The sequence below is a fragment of the Haliotis rubra genome, unplaced genomic scaffold (genome assembly GCF_003918875.1).
Source record: "Haliotis rubra isolate DU_JTF1 unplaced genomic scaffold, ASM391887v1 Scf136, whole genome shotgun sequence".
Taxonomy (NCBI): domain Eukaryota; kingdom Metazoa; phylum Mollusca; class Gastropoda; order Lepetellida; family Haliotidae; genus Haliotis; species Haliotis rubra.
The window spans coordinates 286,465-305,782 of NW_025765292.1; the positions used below are offsets into that span (position 1 = coordinate 286,465).

Below are 19,318 nucleotides of genomic sequence, written 5' to 3' on the forward strand. Positions count from 1 at the left end.
TTAGGAAAATATTTGACACAAACCAATCCATGCTGAATCCCAACATGTGGAGGAATGGTTGCCGACGACAAAACGTTTAGAAAAGGAAACATTGAACAAAAACGTAACGTTACACTCACGTTTGTAGTGGTGAATCGCTGAAACGCACCCAACGCTGTATCTCCCCGAGCTGAAGCCTATGACTGTAGGCTTTAAAAAGCCACATAAACGGTACTCCACATGCATTGCTTTAAGCCACAAAAGACGACAAAAGAATGCCAAGACTGACAGATGCTCAACGACACAACACCATCGGCCGTTTACAAGGAGGGACATCGCAGCATGATGTGGCAAGGCACTTCAGCGTGTCCAGACAGCCCATTTCAAACCTATGGACCTGATACAACAATACTGGGTCAGGTCGACCTAGAGTTACCACTGCCGCCCAGGATCGCTACATCCGGTTGAGACATCTTCTTTCACGCACCACGACCGCAACATCCACAACAACCCACATCCCTGGACTGCGGCGAATCTCCGACCACACAGTGCGCAATCGGTTACGGCAAGCCGGACTTTTTGCCAGAAGACCAGTTCGACGTAACGTCTTGACACAACGTCATCATCTACAATGGCGAAGACAACGAGTGAGATGGCCGCGGGCAAGATGGAGGACAATTTCGTTATCAAATGAGTCTCGGTTTCTTCTCAGACGTGCTGAGCTCTTGTGCACTTGGCAGGTGCATTGAATAGGGTTCGCTATAGAGATTTTACAACGTCACGTCGATCCCTTCGTCAACGTCAACGGTGCTCGACCTCACGTTGCACGTGTTTGCCAGGATTTCCCCAACAAAACAACGTTCAGGTGTTACCATGGCCTTCTCGATCTCCCGATTTGTCCCCATTGAAAATCTACTGGATACTCTTGATCGACGCATGCGCCAGCGTAATCCGCCACCCCAGACACTATAAGAACTGCACGCAGCACTTCAGCAAGGGTATCAAAACATTCCTCAAGACATCATTCGGCATCTCCTTTCTTCTAACCACCGCTGCCAAGCTGTTATCAATGCTCATGGTGGTCACACCAGGAACTGACATTTTACTCTGACCAAAACCCGTGAAGATCCGGGTTAGAATTGATCTTCAGCAACCCATGCTTGTCGTTAGAGGCCACTAACGGAATCGGGTGGTCAGGTTCACCCACTTGGTTGACACATGTCATCGTATCCCAGTTGTGTAGATTGATGTTCATGCTGTTGATCCCTGGATTGTCTGGTCGAGATCCGATTATTTACAAACCGCCGCCATACAGCTGGAATATTGCTGGGAGCGGCGTAAAACTAAACTCACTCACTACTCTGACCAAATGGCTTTAATAGACCTCTGTGATTTTACCAAACACTTTCTGGATAATCATGTTTTGGAAATGTGTAAAGTGATGATTTTACTGTAATTGAACAATGAGCACTCAGTAAATAAACTCCAAAACAGCATGTCAAGTTTCTCTTTTTGAAGAGTATACTATTCCTTAAAAGCAGGTCATTTCCAATATGAGAAGTGGGGGTTGGGGGGTTGGAGGGGTTTTATTAGGGAACCAACTTGTATGATTTTGTATGGATTGAGAAAACCACAACGCGTTATGAATTGCAAGTGTATTTTTATGATGTGTAGGTGAACATGGCCGGGGTAACATTCGAAATTTACAATGAAATGTGCCATTGTGGGGCTGTACATTTCAGCGATAAAACAAAAATTTACTGTGGTCAGCACACCGAGTACCTCCAACAGGAGAACATAACCACCTTACTGTGGTCAGCACACCGAGTACCTCCAACAGGAGAACATAGCCACCTTACTGTGGTCAGCACACCGAGTACCTCCAACAGGAGAACATAACCACCTTACTGTGGTCAGCACACCGAGTACCTCCAACAGGAGAACATAACCACCTTACTGTGGTCAGCACACCGAGTACCTCCAACAGGAGAACATAGCCACCTTACTGTGGTCAGCACACCGAGTACCTCCAACAGGAGAACATATACACCTTACTGTGGTCAGCACACCGAGTACCTCCAACAGGAGAACATAACCACCTTACTGTGGTCAGCACACCGAGTACCTCCAACAGGAGAACATAACCACCTTACTGTGGTCAGCACACCGAGTACCTCCAACAGGAGAACATAACCACCTTACTGTGGTCAGCACATCGAGTACCTCCAACAGGAGAACATAGCCACCTTACTGTGGTCAGCACACCGAGTACCTCCAACAGGAGAACATAGCCACCTTACACCTTACTGTGGTCAGCACACCGAGTACCTCCAACAGGAGAACATAACCACCTTACTGTGGTCAGCACACCGTACAACAGGAGAACATAACCACCTTACTGTGGTCAGCACACCGAGTACCTCCAACAGGAGAACATAGCCACCTTACTGTGGTCAGCACACCGAGTACCTCCAACAGGAGAACATAGCCACCTTACTGTGGCCAGCACACCGAGTACCTCCAACAGGAGAACATATCACCTTACTGTGGTCAGCACACCGAGTCACTCCAACAGGAGAACATACCTCTGTGGTCAACACCAGGAGAACATACACCTTACCACCTTACAGGAAGAACATGTGGTCAGCACACCGAGTACCTCCAACAGGAGAACATAGCCACCTTACTGTGGTCAGCACATCGAGTACCTCCAACAGGGGAACATAGCCACCTTACTGTGGCCAGCACATCGAACATTTCTAGGATATCCTTGGACTGCTCATACGTCACCGTCAACAACCTCTGTCAAAGGACTTGGCTCTGCATTGCAGGAAGAATAGAATGGAATGAAGTTGGCAATGGATATTTAATTAGGAGTATGCATTGCCGAATCGGGGACAATTGATCTCATCGCAGATATAAATGTCAATAGTTGTGACACATTTATGTTGAAGATCCCCTACTTTTTATGAATAGTATAGTCTTTGGCTTATTCCCAAACCAATTTACTACCTAATTCTGGCAGAGCTTCTTGTGATGAGTCTACAAATACACTGATATAATACATTGTGAGATTCGCCTGTACTCACTAAGCGTAAAAGAACCGAAGGACCGAGAAAAATCCATTGAGATTATAGATAACATTCTTAAATGTGTATCTTCAATCTGTAACAGATATGTCGATTGATTCAACAGGCTCTGGCAGTGTGTGGTGCTGGGTTCAGTTAGGGGACGACAGCGACTACTTCCGCACAACAGCGACGACAGCGACTACTTCCACACAACAGGGACGACAGCGACTACTTCCACACAACAGGGACGACAGCAGTTACACGCTAACTACAAGACGACAGTGACGTCTCCCCGACAGCAAAGACACTGACAGCGACATTGACTATGTTTCGACAGTGACTAAACCCAGGCAGCAGGGACAACGGTGACTACATCCCTACAGCAGTTGCTGATTGTGACTACACCCCGAGAGCAAGGGACGGCAGTGACTGCGCCCCAGCAGCGGTGACGACTGCAATCAAACCCTAACAGCTGGATGACAGCGTCTCCTCCCCGAAAACAGAAAACACAGCCATAGTGACATTGACTGCATCCCGACAGTTACTGCACCCCGACATCAAGAGATAACAGTGACTACACCTCAACAACAGGAACGACACCGCCAGCAACAGTGACTACACCTAGACAGTGGCCACAACCTGACGTCAAGGGTCGACAGTGATTACACTCTAAAACCCAACGACATGGCAGATCGTAATAACGGTCGATATAGACACTCTGGGCGAAACAATGTCAATTTGACAAAAGCTGACAAAAAAAGCTATCTGATAATCTTATAAAATGGCACACTCACGATGCCAGTCACACTGACTGGAAATCTGTCTACGATGCCAACAAATAACAAAAGTAATCTTAACAACAAAGTTATGGCAATCTGACAAGTATACAGGAACCTGTTGCAGGGTATGGACTTGGCAGCTCATGATGTAATTGGTTTTACTCGTGACATCCAAGCTTTGGGTCATATAAAATCCGTTGACCTCTATATTATTGACGATAACAACCTTTATTTAAATATGGACCAAAGGATCGTGAACAGTCGTTTACCAATTAGGATACCAACTGTATAATCGTAATGGATGATGTCGAAGCCTCTGCCAAACCATAGACCAACAGAGAAGAGGGAACTGTTGTATGTCTTATAGAGAGGGTAGTCAGTGCGTGATCTTGTCATTGCTTGAATGCACAAACTGCAATATAGGAAACAGATATGGAATTATTCCCATTCATCCCTAGTCAACCATAGCCTGGCTGCCCTTCATGAAAGTTTTGTAGCTGTTACCACTGATAGCTGTCAACCATAATCTGGCTTTCCTTCATGAAAATCTTGTGGTTGTTACCACTGATAGCTGTCAACCATAGTCTGGCTGCCCTTCATGAAAAGTTTGTAGTTGTTACCACTGATAGCTGTCAACCATAGTCTGGCTGCATTCCATGAAAAGTTTGTGGTTGTTACCACTGGCAGCTGTCAACCGTAGTCTGGCTACCCTTCATGAAAAGTTTGTGGTTGTTACCACTGATAGCTGTCAACCATAGTCTGGCTGCATTCCATGAAAAGTTTGTGGTTGTTACCACTGGCAGCTGTCAACCGTAGTCTGGCTACCCTTCATGAAAAGTTTGTGGTTGTTACCACTGATAGCTGTCAACCATAGTCTGGCTGCCCTTCATGAAAAGTTTGTAGTTGTTACCACTGATAGCTGTCAACCATAGTCTGGCTGCATTCCATGAAAAGTTTGTGGTTGTTACCACTGGCAGCTGTCAACCGTAGTCTGGCTACCCTTCATGAAAAGTTTGTGGTTGTTACCACTGATAGCTGTCAACTGTAGTCTGGCTGCCCTTCATGAAAAGTTTGTGGTTGTTACCACTGGCAGCTGTCAACCATAGTCTGGCTGTCCTTCATGAAAAGTTTGTGGTTGTTACCACTAATAGCTGTCAACCATAGTCTGGCTGCCCTTCATGAAAAGTTTGTGGTTGTTACCACTAGATAGCTGTCAACCATAGTCTGGCTGCCCTTCATGAAAAGTTTGTGGTTATGTTACCACTGGCAGCTGTCAACTGTAGTCTGGCTGCCCCTTCATGAAAAGTTTGTGGTTGTTACCACTGGCAGCTGTCAACCATAGTCTGGCTGCCCTTCATGAAAGTTTTTGTAGCTGTTACCACTGACAGCTGTCAACCATAGTCTGGCTGCCCTTCATGAAAAGTTTGTGGTTGTTTACCACTCGGCAGCTGTCAACCGTAGTCTGGCTACCCTTCATGAAAAAGTTTGTGGTTGTTACTACTCGATAGCTGTCAACCATAGTCTGGCTGCCCTTCATGAAAAGTTTGTAGTTGTTACTTCCACTGATAGCTGTCAACCATAGTCTGGCTGCATTCCATGAAAAGTTTGTGGTTGTTACCACTGGCAGCTGTCAACCGTAGTCTGGCTACCCTTCATGAAAAGTTTGTGGTTGTTACCACTGATAGCTGTCAACCATAGTCTGGCTGCCCTTCATGAAAAGTTTGTAGTTGTTACCACTGATAGCTGTCAACCATAGTCTGGCTGCATTCCATGAAAAGTTTGTGGTTGTTACCACTGGCAGCTGTCAACCGTAGTCTGGCTACCCTTCATGAAAAGTTTGTGGTTGTTACCAGTGATAGCTGTCAACTGTAGTCAGGTTGCCCTTCATGAAAAGTTTGTGGTTGTTACCACTGGCAGCTGTCAACCATAGTCTGGCTGTCCTTCATGAAAGTTTGTGGTTGTTACCACTGATAGCTGCCAACCATAGTCTTGCTGCCCTTCATGAAAAGTTTGTGGTTGTTACCACTGATAGCTGTCAACCATAGTCTGGCTGCCCTTCATGAAAAGTTTGTGGAGTTGTTACCACTGGCAGCTGTCAACTGTAAAGTCTGGCTGCCCTTCATGAAAAGTTTGTGGTTGTTACCACTGGCAGCTGTCAACCATAGTCTGGCTGCCCTTCATGAAAGTTTTGTAGCTGTTACTACTCGACAGCTGTCAACCATAGTCTGGCTGCCCTTCATGAAAAGTTTGTGGTTGTTACCACTGGCAGCTGTCAACCGTAGTCTGGCTACCCTTCATGAAAAGTTTGTGGTTGTTACCACTGATAGCTGTCAACCATGGTCTGGCTGCCCTTCATGAAAAAGTTTGTAGTTGTTACCACTGATAGCTGTCAACAACCATAGTCTGGCTGCATTCCATGAAAAGTTTGTGGTTGTTACCACTGGCAGCTGTCAACCGTAGTCTGGCTACCCTTCATGAAAAGTTTGTGGTTGTTACCAGTGATAGCTGTCAACTGTAGTCTGGCTGCCCTTCGCTGAAAAGTTTGTGGTTGTTACCTACTGGCAGCTGTCAACCATAGTCTGGCTGTCCTTCATGAAAAGTTTGTGGTTGTTACCACTGATAGCTGTCAACCATAGTCTTGCTGCCCTTCATGAGAAAAGTTTGTGGTTGTTACCACTGATAGCTGTCAACCATAGTCTGGCTGCCTCTTCATGAAAAGTTTGTGGTTGTTACCACTGGCAGCTGTCAACTGTAGTCTGGCTGCCCTTCATGAAAGTTTGTGGTTGTTACCACTGGCAGCTGTCAACCATAGTCTGGCTGCCCTTCTCATGAAAGTTTGTAGTATTATGTTACCACTGACAGCTGTCAACCATAGTCTGGCTGCCCTTCATGAAAAGTTTGTGGTTGTTACCACTGATAGCTGTCAACCATAGTCTGGCTGTCCTTCATGAAAAAGTTTGTGGTTGTTACCACTAATAGCTGTCAACCATAGTCTGGCTGCCCCTTCATGAACAGTTTGTGGTTTATTACCACTAATAGCTATCAAACATAGTCTGGCTGTCCTTCATGAAAGTTTGTGGTTGTTACCAACTGATAGCTCAACCATAGTCTGGCTGCCCTTCGCCTTGAAAAGTTTGTGGTTGTTACCACTGGCAGCTGTCAACTGTAGTCTGGCTGCCCTTCATGAAAAAGTTTGTAGTTTTGTTACAACTGGATAGCTGTCAACCATAGTCTGGCTGCCCTTCATGAAAGTCTGTTACCACTGACAGCTGTCAACCATAGTCTGGCTGCCCTTCATGGAAGTTTTGTAGCTGGTATCACTGACAGCTGTCAACCATAATCTGGCTTTCCTTCATGAAAATCTGTGGTTGTTACCACTGATAGCTGTCAACCATAGTCTGGCTGCCCTTTATGAAAAGTTTGTGGTTGTTACCACTGATAGCTGTCAACCATAGTCTGGCTGCCCTTCATGAACAGTTTGTGGTTGTTACCACTGGCAGCTGTCAACCGTAGTCTGGCTACCCTTCTTCATGAAAAGTTTGTGGTTGTTACCACTGGCAGCTGTCAACCATAGTCTGGCTGTCCTTCATGAAAAGTTTGTGGTTGTTACCACTGATAGCTGTCAACCATAGTCTGGCTGCCCTTCATGAAAAGTTTGTGGTTGTTACCACTGATAGCTGTCAACCATAGTCTGGCTGCCCTTCATGAAAAGTTTGTGGTTGTTACCACTAATAGCTGTCAACCGTAGTCTGGCTACCCTTCATGAAATGTTTGTGGTTGTTACCACTAATAGCTGTCAACCATAGTCTGGCTGTCCTTCATGAAAAGTTTGTGGTTGTTACCACTGGCAGCTGTCAACCGTAGTCTGGCTGCCCTTCTATGAAAAGTTTGTTCGAAGGTTACCACTAATAGCTGCAATGAACCATAGTCTGGCTGTGTCCATCATAAAAAGTTTGTGGTTGACACCTACCACTGATAGCTGGAGCAACTGTAGTCTGGCTGCCCTTCATTACTAATATCATGTTTGTGGTTGTTACCACTGGCAGCTGTCAACTGTAGTCTGGCTGCCCTTCATGAAAAGTTTGTGGTTGTTACCACTGGCAGCTGTCAGCCATAGTCTGGCTGTCCTTCATAAAAAGTTTGTGGTTGTTACAACTGATAGCTGTCAACCGTAGTCATATAGAAATATACTCTCAGAAAGAAGAAAAGAAACGCATAGATGATATTGATATGTGACATTTCAACTATTTTTCAAAATTAGAGTTTGATTGTTATAATTTCGGCATTACAATGCTGGTTTGTGTACATGGAACGAACGCACAACGCAAAAACGCATCTTCGGAAACTTTGACGTTCGAAAGTGTCAGCTTGCATGAAAATGTCATGGAGAAAAGGTGGTTTAGCAATATGCACGTGCAGTTTTGAGAAATCGTGAGCAGGGACATTGTCTGCATAAAGCCAGTTTACCAGGTTGGCACTTTATTTAGTTTTTTTTATGCCTACTGCTGTAAATTGAAACATTGCCATAAGACGTCTGAAGACTAGGGAGTGACCAGTTAATGTTTACCGGAATACCATCAGTCGTTTATGGGACTGATATCAACAAAACAATGCTACGCACGATCGGCTTCGAAGTAGTAGAATCCGGATTACCACTGCAGTGCAGGATAGATACATCCAGGACAGGTATTTCGTTTGCGGAATCGACTTGTCACAGCGAGCAGAGTGTCGGCGCAAACCATTCGTAATCGTTTACGAGAAGCTGAACTTCGAGCCAGAAGACCCTATTCTGGCCCTATGCTGCGACGACTACATCGACATCGACGGGTCCAGTTGTGCAATAACGTTCGATCTGGAATCTCCAAAACTGGCGACGCATATCAGTGACGAATCACGCTTTCTGCTTCAGCTCCGTGACGGGAGAGTATGTGTCTATCGACGTCTTGCCCAGAATTGTGTCGCCCAGGTTCACCAATGTGGTGGTGGTGGTGGTGGTGTCATGATGTGTGGGGAAATATCCTATCCGCAGATATTTAACTTTGTACGCCTTCGGGGCAATCTAACTGCTATTCGGTACAGAGACGAAATCCGTTTTATAAGCTATACATGTTAACAGACATTTGATCTTTGTTCCAGATTTACATATGTCATCACATCTATGTGTTTCTTTTTGGGGCGAGTATAGAAGACGCCAGTGGAACTGCTTCATATTTAGATCTATTGGTATGTATTCAGAGGGACACAAACAAAGGACTCTATACAAGAGGGACAGGAGAGATTACTTCCGATTCTCCAGTAGTATCCGGTCCAGGTTGTGGTGTTTACCTTTCACTACTTATCAGGTACAATCGAAGATTCAAGGGCGTCGTGCGACTCTAGCTCAGAAGCTGTTTGATCGAGGGTACAACATTCAGGGTCCAAGCTTTCATAAAATGTTGTGTTAAACATGTGAAGGACATTTCTAATTTTGTCGCATCAATAATTGAAGGATGTCCGATGGAAATCACTATTTTGACTTGTACCATAGGTCCCCTATTCTTCGTGCGAACAATGAATTGATTTTGCATTTTGTGTGAAGGGAGTATTGGATGGGGGAAGGGTACGCTTTCCTTTTCGAGAACACCTGGTATCAGCCCTGTTTTATAGTGATTCCTAAGCACATGCTTCTGATGCAGGTGGAATCGACTCCGGTAGATTATGGATTCAATGTTTTGTCGCTTTCATATTTTCAGGAAGAATCTGCCAACAATGACATATATGGCAACAATATGTAACTTGCAAACAATGACAATCTGCCGACGACAATGTTCAAGTACTATTCTGAAGATGTGCAGCCTGGCTATTCTGACGGCGGACGGCGTTGCCAACATCTCAGCAGCAACAACCCAAGTACAATGACAGCCCGACATTTACTTCCTTGCTTGCCTACACTGTTCCACATACAAACCTGTATATATAACGTTCTTCGTGTGTCGACTTGGACTGGTCTGCTTGGAGTCAGTGTCAGTTGGGTATCCATGTTACACTGCCGAATGCTATCTGAGTGGCGCAGCACTATAGAACCAGAGTACGTCTGAACCAGTACGATCAGTCACATACACGTGCATGCATGTTGGTATATACGAGTAAGTACACTTTTATTGCACACATCGTTAAACCCAGTTTCACGTCAGGACACTGGCGCATATATACAAGAAAGTATATATACAAGAACTGAATTAAGCACACCTGTATTTGTTATAGGTTTTCAACACGTACATAAAACTTCTCGTGGTGACCACGATGGAAAAACATAATATTTCTTCCTTTGACTCATAACAAAATGATTGGAATCCATGTTGATTTTATTATGATAATTGTTCATTTTTGAAAAAACCCACTGATTTTCATACAAAGCCATGTCTGTACAAGTATGGCCCTGGGATGTTTAATGTTGAATTTATTGGTGAATGTGAACATTCAAAATGTCATTTTACGTGTCTTACACGATTCAAGGTCAATAGCGAGTGTAACCGTCATGTGACTGTATGCCAGCCAGCACCCTCCTCCTCATACCCCCTGTCAGCCTCCTGATCCTCTGGAGAGGCAGTCTACGCCATTTGTCGTGTAAAGCAGCCTCCAAATAGGCCAGGTTCTGTACAGGAGGATCCCTTTGTTGCACACGATGACCAATCGTGTCCCAGATATGCTGCAAAGTGTTAAAAAACGGGTCTCATTCAGTCGTGAGATATGTCAGGAGGTGCTTGACTAAGTTCTTTGTGTATATAAAAATATGTCATACTGCCAAATACTACCTGGAATAACACCATGCCGAATAATGGAAGGAGTTACGCTCTACCCAGAAGGACGCATGGCCAACTACTGCTGGGGACAATGTCATATTGAATGCAGCCAGAAATGCTATAAGCTAGCATACTGCCTGGAGTGATGCCATCAACAGAGCTACGTATCACACTTTGCCGAATGCTACCAGAATAACACCATAATAATTAGGTTTACTTGCAAGTGCTTTACGTGTTCCTGAAGTCATGGGCATTTTGAATTAATGCATTACATGCATGTGCGCTGTCAAACACACAGCTTAAAATCAGCGTTAACATGGCGAGACATTACTTGACTTTTAGCACAAAACTGGGAAGCAATTGGCATGGTTAAGAGTGGAAGCTCATTACGACAGGTTGCCACCACATTTCAGAAGTCTGTAAGCGTGATGTCCAGGCTTTGGGACCAGTATAGACAGACTGGGGATGTCAAAATGAGACGTTGTCGAAGACGGAAATCCAAAACTATCCCTACGGATGACCGAACCCTACGCCTTATTGCCTTTCGAGACCGTATGGTATGGTGATGGTATGGGGCGGGATCAGCTTTGAAAACAGAACAGATCCGATTCGTGTTGATGGGAGGATGACAGGTATACGCTATCGTGATGATGGGAGGATGGCAGGTGTACGCTATCGTGATGATGGGAGGATGACAGGTGTACGCTATCGTGTTGATGGGAGGATGACAGGTGTACGCTTTCGTGTTGATGGGAGGATGACAGGTGTACGCTTTCGTGTTGATGGGAGGATGACAGGTGTACGCTAACGAGGATAACAGGTGTAGGATTGATGGGAGGATGTACGCTATCGTGATGATGGGAGGATGACAGGTGTACGCTATCGTGATGATGGGATGACAGGTGCTACATGATGGAGGATGACAGGTACGCTATCGTGATGATGGGAGGATGACAGGTGTACGCTATCGTGTTGATGGGAGGATGACAGGTGTACGCTATCGTGTTGATGGGAGGATGACAGGTGTACGCTATCGTGATGATGGGAGGATGACAGGTGTATGTTATCGTGATGATGGGAGGATGACAGGTGTACGCTATCGTGTGATGGGAGAATGACAGGTGTACGCTATCGTGACGAAATCTTAAATCCGATTGCCATCCCATTTGCGCGTACGGCAGGAAGGATGTTTGAGTTCCAAGAAGACAATGCCCGCCCTCATATTGCCCATGTTTGTAGGGACAGACAGAGGGCTGCAAACATCCGAGTGTTGCCATGGCCGGCTAAGAGTCCCGAACTTAGTCCCACTGAACATCTATGGGATGTTCTTGGCCGTAATGAACGACCTGTGCAGCCTAACAACTTGGATGAACTTTCCTCGGGCTCTACAAGAAGAATGGCGTAGAATCCCCATTGGTACTGTTCGTAAACTCATACGGAGCATGCCACGACGATGCCAAACATGTTGTCCACAAACACGGGGGACACACCCGATATTGAAAATGATCGCTAAAGACAAACATTTTCATCTGTGTGACCTTTTCTGTTACCTCTTCAAATATATTACAATGACAATCAATTCATGCGTTCCCTTATTTTTGGAGGAAACGAAAATTTATTAATGTAACGAGAAAATACTCGGAGCAATGAGTAAATACTCGAAATTTAAAAGTTGTTGAAAGAAACTTAAGAACCGAGAAATTCAACGAGAAAATACTCGAAGCAATAAGAAAGTACTAAAAGCAACGAGAAAATAACTGAAATAACGAGCGACAAATGAAATAACGAGAAAATACTTACAAGCACCGACAAAATTCGGCAGCATTAGGCTTTCGTACATTTTGGCCTTTAAAAACATGTGGGACTGGGTATTTACACAGTCAACAACACTGTAAGGTGCGGTAAACTGTTTGATGCAATGCGACATTCCAATGAAATATATAAATTATTTTATTGTCGAATCTAGACATTTAAAATGTTGTTTATCAGCGGAATGTTAACTGAATTCCGACAGGAAGAATGTCAAATGGATTCTAAGAGTCGCTGTTTCTGTAGGCACTTTCTAGGGTACTTAAACGGTTATTTTTGTAAACCATTGAAGATAAGGTGGCAGCTGCGGTTAGTTGTATTACAAAGAAAATAGGTTTTGGGGATGGAATTGGTCTGTTTCATTCTTTTTTATCTCCTCACTCTTTAGGGTGTTAGTCTCAGATGCTTGTTTCCTTTGTAGGGTAAAAGAAACAACCCATTTGTAAACCCATAAAACAGATATGGAGTCACATCAGATGGTATAACCGCCCGTTAGTAGTTGCGTGTAGAGATGAGGCAATAGGGCGATTTTGACAGCGGATTCCCGCTCTCTTTTATTCATCACTGACTTCACATATAAAATCATCATTTCATGAAATGGAATAATTTAACTCCCCGAGTACGGGAAAGTTACCATAATACAACATGCATCACGGAGTTAGGTTCGAAAGAAGCAACTGCACCCTCCCAGGCCCTGTTTTACAAAGCGATGTTGGCAACCCCTTTGTCGCGAGTCAATGCTATCGGTGTCACAGCAGATGGGCTGAGAAGCAGAACGACCTAAGTGAGGCTGGTTGTTTTGCCATAATCATGCCCCACTTATCGTCATGCTGAGATCCACATTGTGGTGGAATTTCACGTTGATACATTAATATTCTGCAGAATTACGGCGTGTTGAATATGCATGATTTATGCAAAAAGACCTCATAACTCATAACAGTTTTCGACTCTCCAGAAAACCTACAAAAAGGGACTTAAGTCAAGTTACTTCTCAACCCTTCTTGTGTCCTGGTGCTTGTGAGCGGCGGTGGGGTGGCCTCGTGGTAAAAAAACGTTCGCTCGTCACGCCGAAGACCCGGGTTCGATTCCCCACATGGGTACAATGTGTTAAGCCCATTTCTGGTGTCCCCGCCGTGATATTACTGGAATATTGCTAAAAGTGGCGTAAAACTACACTCGCTTGGTGCTTGTACTTTATGAACACGGGAACTCTTTTCAGAATGGACATGAATACTCGTTAGTGGTTAGTGCTTATGAGATCGATGCAGAGCATCTAAAAGCATCGGTGTGTTTATCTCAACCGTGTCAGCACAACACACTAGTATATAGTTGACACCATACAAATTATTTTCCTAAGATATATAAATAAAGATTGCATAATTCGACTGTACAAGTTATACAGTACTGAAATTAAAGCTTTAATGACTGCATCCTGGAATTTCATGTCACTTTCGAATCGCTTTATCCGAAGAACTCAGTCCATACAACAGCCCCCTGGATCTGGGCATCATCTGGGTCTACCATGTTGCCTATGACGAACAGGAGCGTGTAACTTGGCTAAAGAAATGTGTCGACAATAAGTTAGTTGTTCAATTGAGGTACTACAACATCCAAAGCTGGCTTGGGTGAGCTCAGGGCCTCCTTTCACAAAGCACTAAGGTGATCGTAAGTCACTAAGGTAACCTTAGTGCAATGTTAACGAATGGGAGCTAAGTTTAACCTTAGTAAACGATGGCATCACAATGATCGAAGAAGCATTGTGAAACCATTTTGTTCGTGCAGTATACTAGTCCTGGGTGCCGTTGTACAAAGCGATCTTAGCGCTAAGGTGACCGTAACTCCCATACCTTAACATACTAGTCCTGGGTGCCGTTGTACAAAGCGATCTTAGCGCTAAGGTGACCGTAACTCCCATACCTTAACATAGACTTAAGGTAGTCTTAGAGCTAAGGTGACCGTAACTCCCATACCTTAACATAGACTTAAGGTAGTCTTAGAGCTAAGGTTGTTTTGTACAACGGCACCCAGGACAAGTATACTGCACGAACAAAATGGCTTCACAATGCTTCTTCGATCACTGTAATGCCATCGTTTACCATTATGTCACAGTCTAATTATATCACGTAACTCTCTGAAGCTCTTTAACTGCAATTTTGTTATACTCAAGACACTGATATCAATATTTACAAACTGAAAAGGTAGAATATCTCTCTTGTATCATTTAATATCTAATGGCTATACACTTGTCAATAAAAACTTAAAACTCATCAAGAAAAATCGCAGTTATAAACTTTTAATTGACTCGTGTTGACATTTGATATGAAACGACAGCGGGATGAGATTCTCTATCTGCCACAGCACATCGAGTACCGAACACTGGCGAGTATGTAAGGAAAAACAAAACGACGATGCCGCGATCTCTGAGTGGCTTCATGAGGATCTATGGACTGTTCTCCCTCGAGCGTACCAGGATCCGACTAAAGCTGGCGGGGGTCCGTAACTTTCAAATACACCATACCCTCGCTCTTGAACTACGAGCAGCATCACAGTGGAATGTTTCATCCGACACATTCGTGATGCTGTCCTCAGCGGGGTATAAACAAAACTCACTCATCCATCTCTTGATAGACAGGATGAAAAAACACTGTTTTTGCTTGTTTTATGTACAGCCTTGACGTCTGACTCAGGTAAACCCCCACATTCAATATTCAGTACTTTCCTGCATGTGTGATACACTGGCGGTGTCAGGGTCACTTCTCAAACAGGAGTTCGCCATGAAGATGGGATTCAGACGGACTTTCTGCTGCGCCGTATCCCGTTGTCGCCGACTAAACACGTGGTTCCGTCAAACAAGGGGAAACATGCTGCACGGCTACCGGGATCCCATGCGCATCACAGGACAGCATCTGATGTTGATGTAGATCTCTGGTTCTGTGACTAACCGGGACTTCAGGTACAGAGCACAGCCCTGGCTATGATTCACAGCGTCGCATCTTGAAGCCTTATCTCAACAAATCCTAGTCATCCCTTTTCAAGGGCGCCGTTCTCATTCCTGCAGAGGGAACTGTTGAGGAGCTGTTCTTGACCAGTATTGGCCGACGCCATTTCTATATGGTCTGTCTGCTCGGTCACCACGTCCTGGTCATCATCACTGCAGTTGCAGCTGCACTGTCGGACCTCAGGAATAAGCAGCCAGAAGAGGGGTCGGATGCCCGGGCATGCTGATCGGAGCCAACTCAGCGCCTGCATCATCTTGACCGTTGATTCACAAGTCGTGTCCACGCAGTTAGGCTGTAACATCGATATAGCGCCATACGGGAGCTGCATTGCCAAGGTGCAGAAGTTGATCAGACACAATGACGTCACAACGGATCTATGAACTCGTTTGATGATCCTCATGTCCAATCGTTGTCCGATAAATGTTATGCTAGTTATTTCTCCGAGTTCGTCTGGTAGCCCTCCAATGACTGTCACCAAGACGAGGACTGTCAACACCATGATGGTGATTGCTGGTATGTACAGAGATATCAACGAAGACGCCAAAAAAGCCTCCCCTGTTATACCATAGATACAAAACTCAGGATGAGGCTCTTGAACAGACGACAGCAACCACAAGGGAGACAAGATGATGCTGCTTACTACCCACGGCATCAAGATGACCAGACAGCGCAGGGACCATTTACTGAAAAGCGTGTAGTACACTTTGGGTAATAGAGCAAATATTAGCCTGTCCACGTTTAGTGCTATGATGATTATCAGGGACACAAAGGGTAAAATAGCATCCAGGATCATCCACGCTTTACACACGTGTTGACCAAGTCTCCACGGTTCGAGTTCATAATAAATTGTCACTGTATCAACTAGCATGCTGTAGGCGAGGTCGGACACCGCCAAGTTAACCACCTGGGTATAGATGTACTGGTTGTGGGTCTGACGTCGACAAAGGAGCAGGAAAATGATAACAGAGTTTACAAGAAAGTTCCACAAACAGATGAAGATCCCGAAGCCAGCACTATGAACAAAGCCACGTTCGTATGAGCTGTTGTGATAGTCAGCCCACACATCGTCTGGGACGAGCAGGGACGGGGTGCTGTTGGACGTCATCTGCAACAGACAAAGTAAGCTAGTAAGGAGGCCATTGACCTGTCACTATCTCATAAATTATTCATTACACAACTACTGTCTTATGCAACACATATTACATCACCACTGTCATATACACCGGTCATTACATCACCACTGTCATATACACCAGTCATTGCATCATCACTGCCATATACACCAGTCATTACATCACCACTGTCATATACACCAGTCATTACATCACCACTGTCATATACACCAGTCATTACATCACCACTGTCACATACACCAGTCATTACATCACCATCATTTACATCACCATGTCATATACACCAGTCATTACATCACCACTGTCATATACACCAGTCATTACATCACCACTGTCATATACACCAGTCATTACATCACCACTGTCACATACACCAATCATTACATCACCACTGTCACATACACCAGTCATTGCATCACCACTGTCATATACACCAGTCATTACATCACCACTGTCATATGCAACACATATTACATCACCACAGTCATATGCAACACATATTACATGACCACTGTCATATACACCAGTCATTACATCACCACTGTCTTATGCACCACATATTACATCATCACTGTCATATACACCAGTTATTACATAACCACTGTCATCATATACACCAGTCATTACATCATCACTGCCATATACACCAGTCATTACATCACCACTGTCATATACACCAGTCATTACCATCACCACATATATACACCAGTCATTACATCACCACTGTCATATACACCAGTCATTACATCACCACTGTCATATACACCAGTCATTACATCACACTGCATATACACCAGTCATTACATCACCACTGTCATATACACCAGTCATTACATCATCACTGCCATATACACCAGTCATTACATCACCACTGCCATATACACCAGTCATTACACCATCACTGCCATATACACCAGTCATTACATCACCACTGTCATATACACCAGTCATTACACCATCACTGCCATATACACCAGTCATTACATCACCACTGTCATATACACCAGTCATTACACCATCACTGCCATATACACCAGTCATTGCATCACCACTGTCATATACACCAGTCATTACACCATCACTGCCATATACACCAGTCATTACATCACCACTGTCATATACACATTACTGTCATTACATCATCACTGTCATATACACCAGTCATTACATCACCACTGTCATATACACCAGTCATTACATCATCACTGTCATATACACCAGTCATTACATCACCACTGTCATATACACCAGTCATTACATCACCACTGTCATATACACCAGTCATTACATCACCACTGTCATATACACCAGTCATTACACCACACTGCCATATACACCAGTCATTACATCACCACTGTCATATACACCAGTCATTACATCATCACTGTCATATACACCAGTCATTACATCACCACTGTCATATACACCAGTCATTACATCACCACTGTCATATACACCAGTCATTACATCACCACTGTCACATACACCAGTCATTACATCATTGTCACATACACCAGTCATTACATCATCACTGTCATATACACCAGTCATTACATCATCACTGTCATATACACCAGTCATTACATCACCACTGTCATATACACCAGTCATTACATCACCACTGTCATATACACCAGTCATTACATCACCACTGTCATATACACCAGTCATTACATCATCACTGTCATATACACCAGTCATTACATCATTGTCACATACACCAGTCATTACATCATCACTGTCATATACACCAGTCATTACATCATCACTGTCACATACACCAGTCATTACATCACCACTGTCACATACACCAGTCATTACATCACCACTGTCATACACCAGTCATTACATCACCACTGTCATATACACCAGTCATTACATCACCACTGTCATATACACCAGTCATTACATCATTGTCATATACACCAGTCATTACATCATCACTGTCACATACACCAGCCATTACATCACCACTGTCATATACACCAGTCATTACATCACCACTGTCACATACACCAGTCATTACATCATTGTCACATACACCAGTCATTACATCACCACTGTCACATACACCAGTCATTACATCATTGTCACATACACCAGTCATTACATCACCACTGTCATATACACCAGTCATTACATCATCACTGTCACATACACCAGTCATTACATCATCAGTGTCGTGATTGGTGTCCCCGAAAGAGGTGATATGTATGGTACAAGAGTAGTTGAATGTTTGGAAGTATACGACATGGAGCAGTAGGACCCCGCCACGGTCGTCGTACAATGAGCCTGTACCGGCTCCTGTGGTCAGGTCCGGCAGCTGTACGACGTCATCGTGCCATGGAGGCGTAGATGGTGGCTCATGTTGTCAGACACTGATTGTCATAGTCCAGTTTCTACGAGGCAGAGACATAACATGCAGGATGCTGAGTGCGACGTTATGCAACATTCACTTGGTCATACCCAAAGCACTACTGGGTGGCCTTGCCTTCGTAACGCCTCAGTTGAAACATGAGGAATATTGATCACTTTTGGACGCTGATTGCACGTGTATATTTCCTGTACCATTTCCAGCATCCCATTTCATGACGCAAGTTGACGTATCAGGCTGTTCGTGTACATCAACACAAACACATTACTTGTGATTGAAACAGGCGTGATTGAGACCATCAATGTGAGCCGTGCGTCGCTTGTTGCGGAAGCTCGCCAGGCGATGAAGGAACAGAAACCAGTGGTTAGTAGGAAATGAAACGGGTTGTTTAC

At 44.4% G+C, this 19,318-nt stretch overlaps 1 protein-coding gene across 1 annotated transcript; it reads right to left on the bottom strand.

Annotated features, from left to right (window-relative positions):
* Nucleotides 1-14,697: 14,697 nt before the first annotated feature.
* On the bottom strand, nt 14,698-16,524 carry LOC124268107 (5-hydroxytryptamine receptor 1B-like). Its single transcript, XM_046703126.1, has one exon. The coding sequence runs from the start codon at nt 16,522-16,524 to the stop codon at nt 15,442-15,444; it is 1,083 nt and encodes a 360-aa protein (XP_046559082.1). The 3' UTR covers nt 14,698-15,441.
* Nucleotides 16,525-19,318: the final 2,794 nt, after the last annotated feature.

Bases quoted from the DNA above. Each gene is read 5' to 3' on its own strand.
- LOC124268107 (XM_046703126.1), bottom strand. From the start codon at position 16,524: ATGACGTCCAACAGCACCCCGTCCCTGCTCGTCCCAGACGATGTGTGG.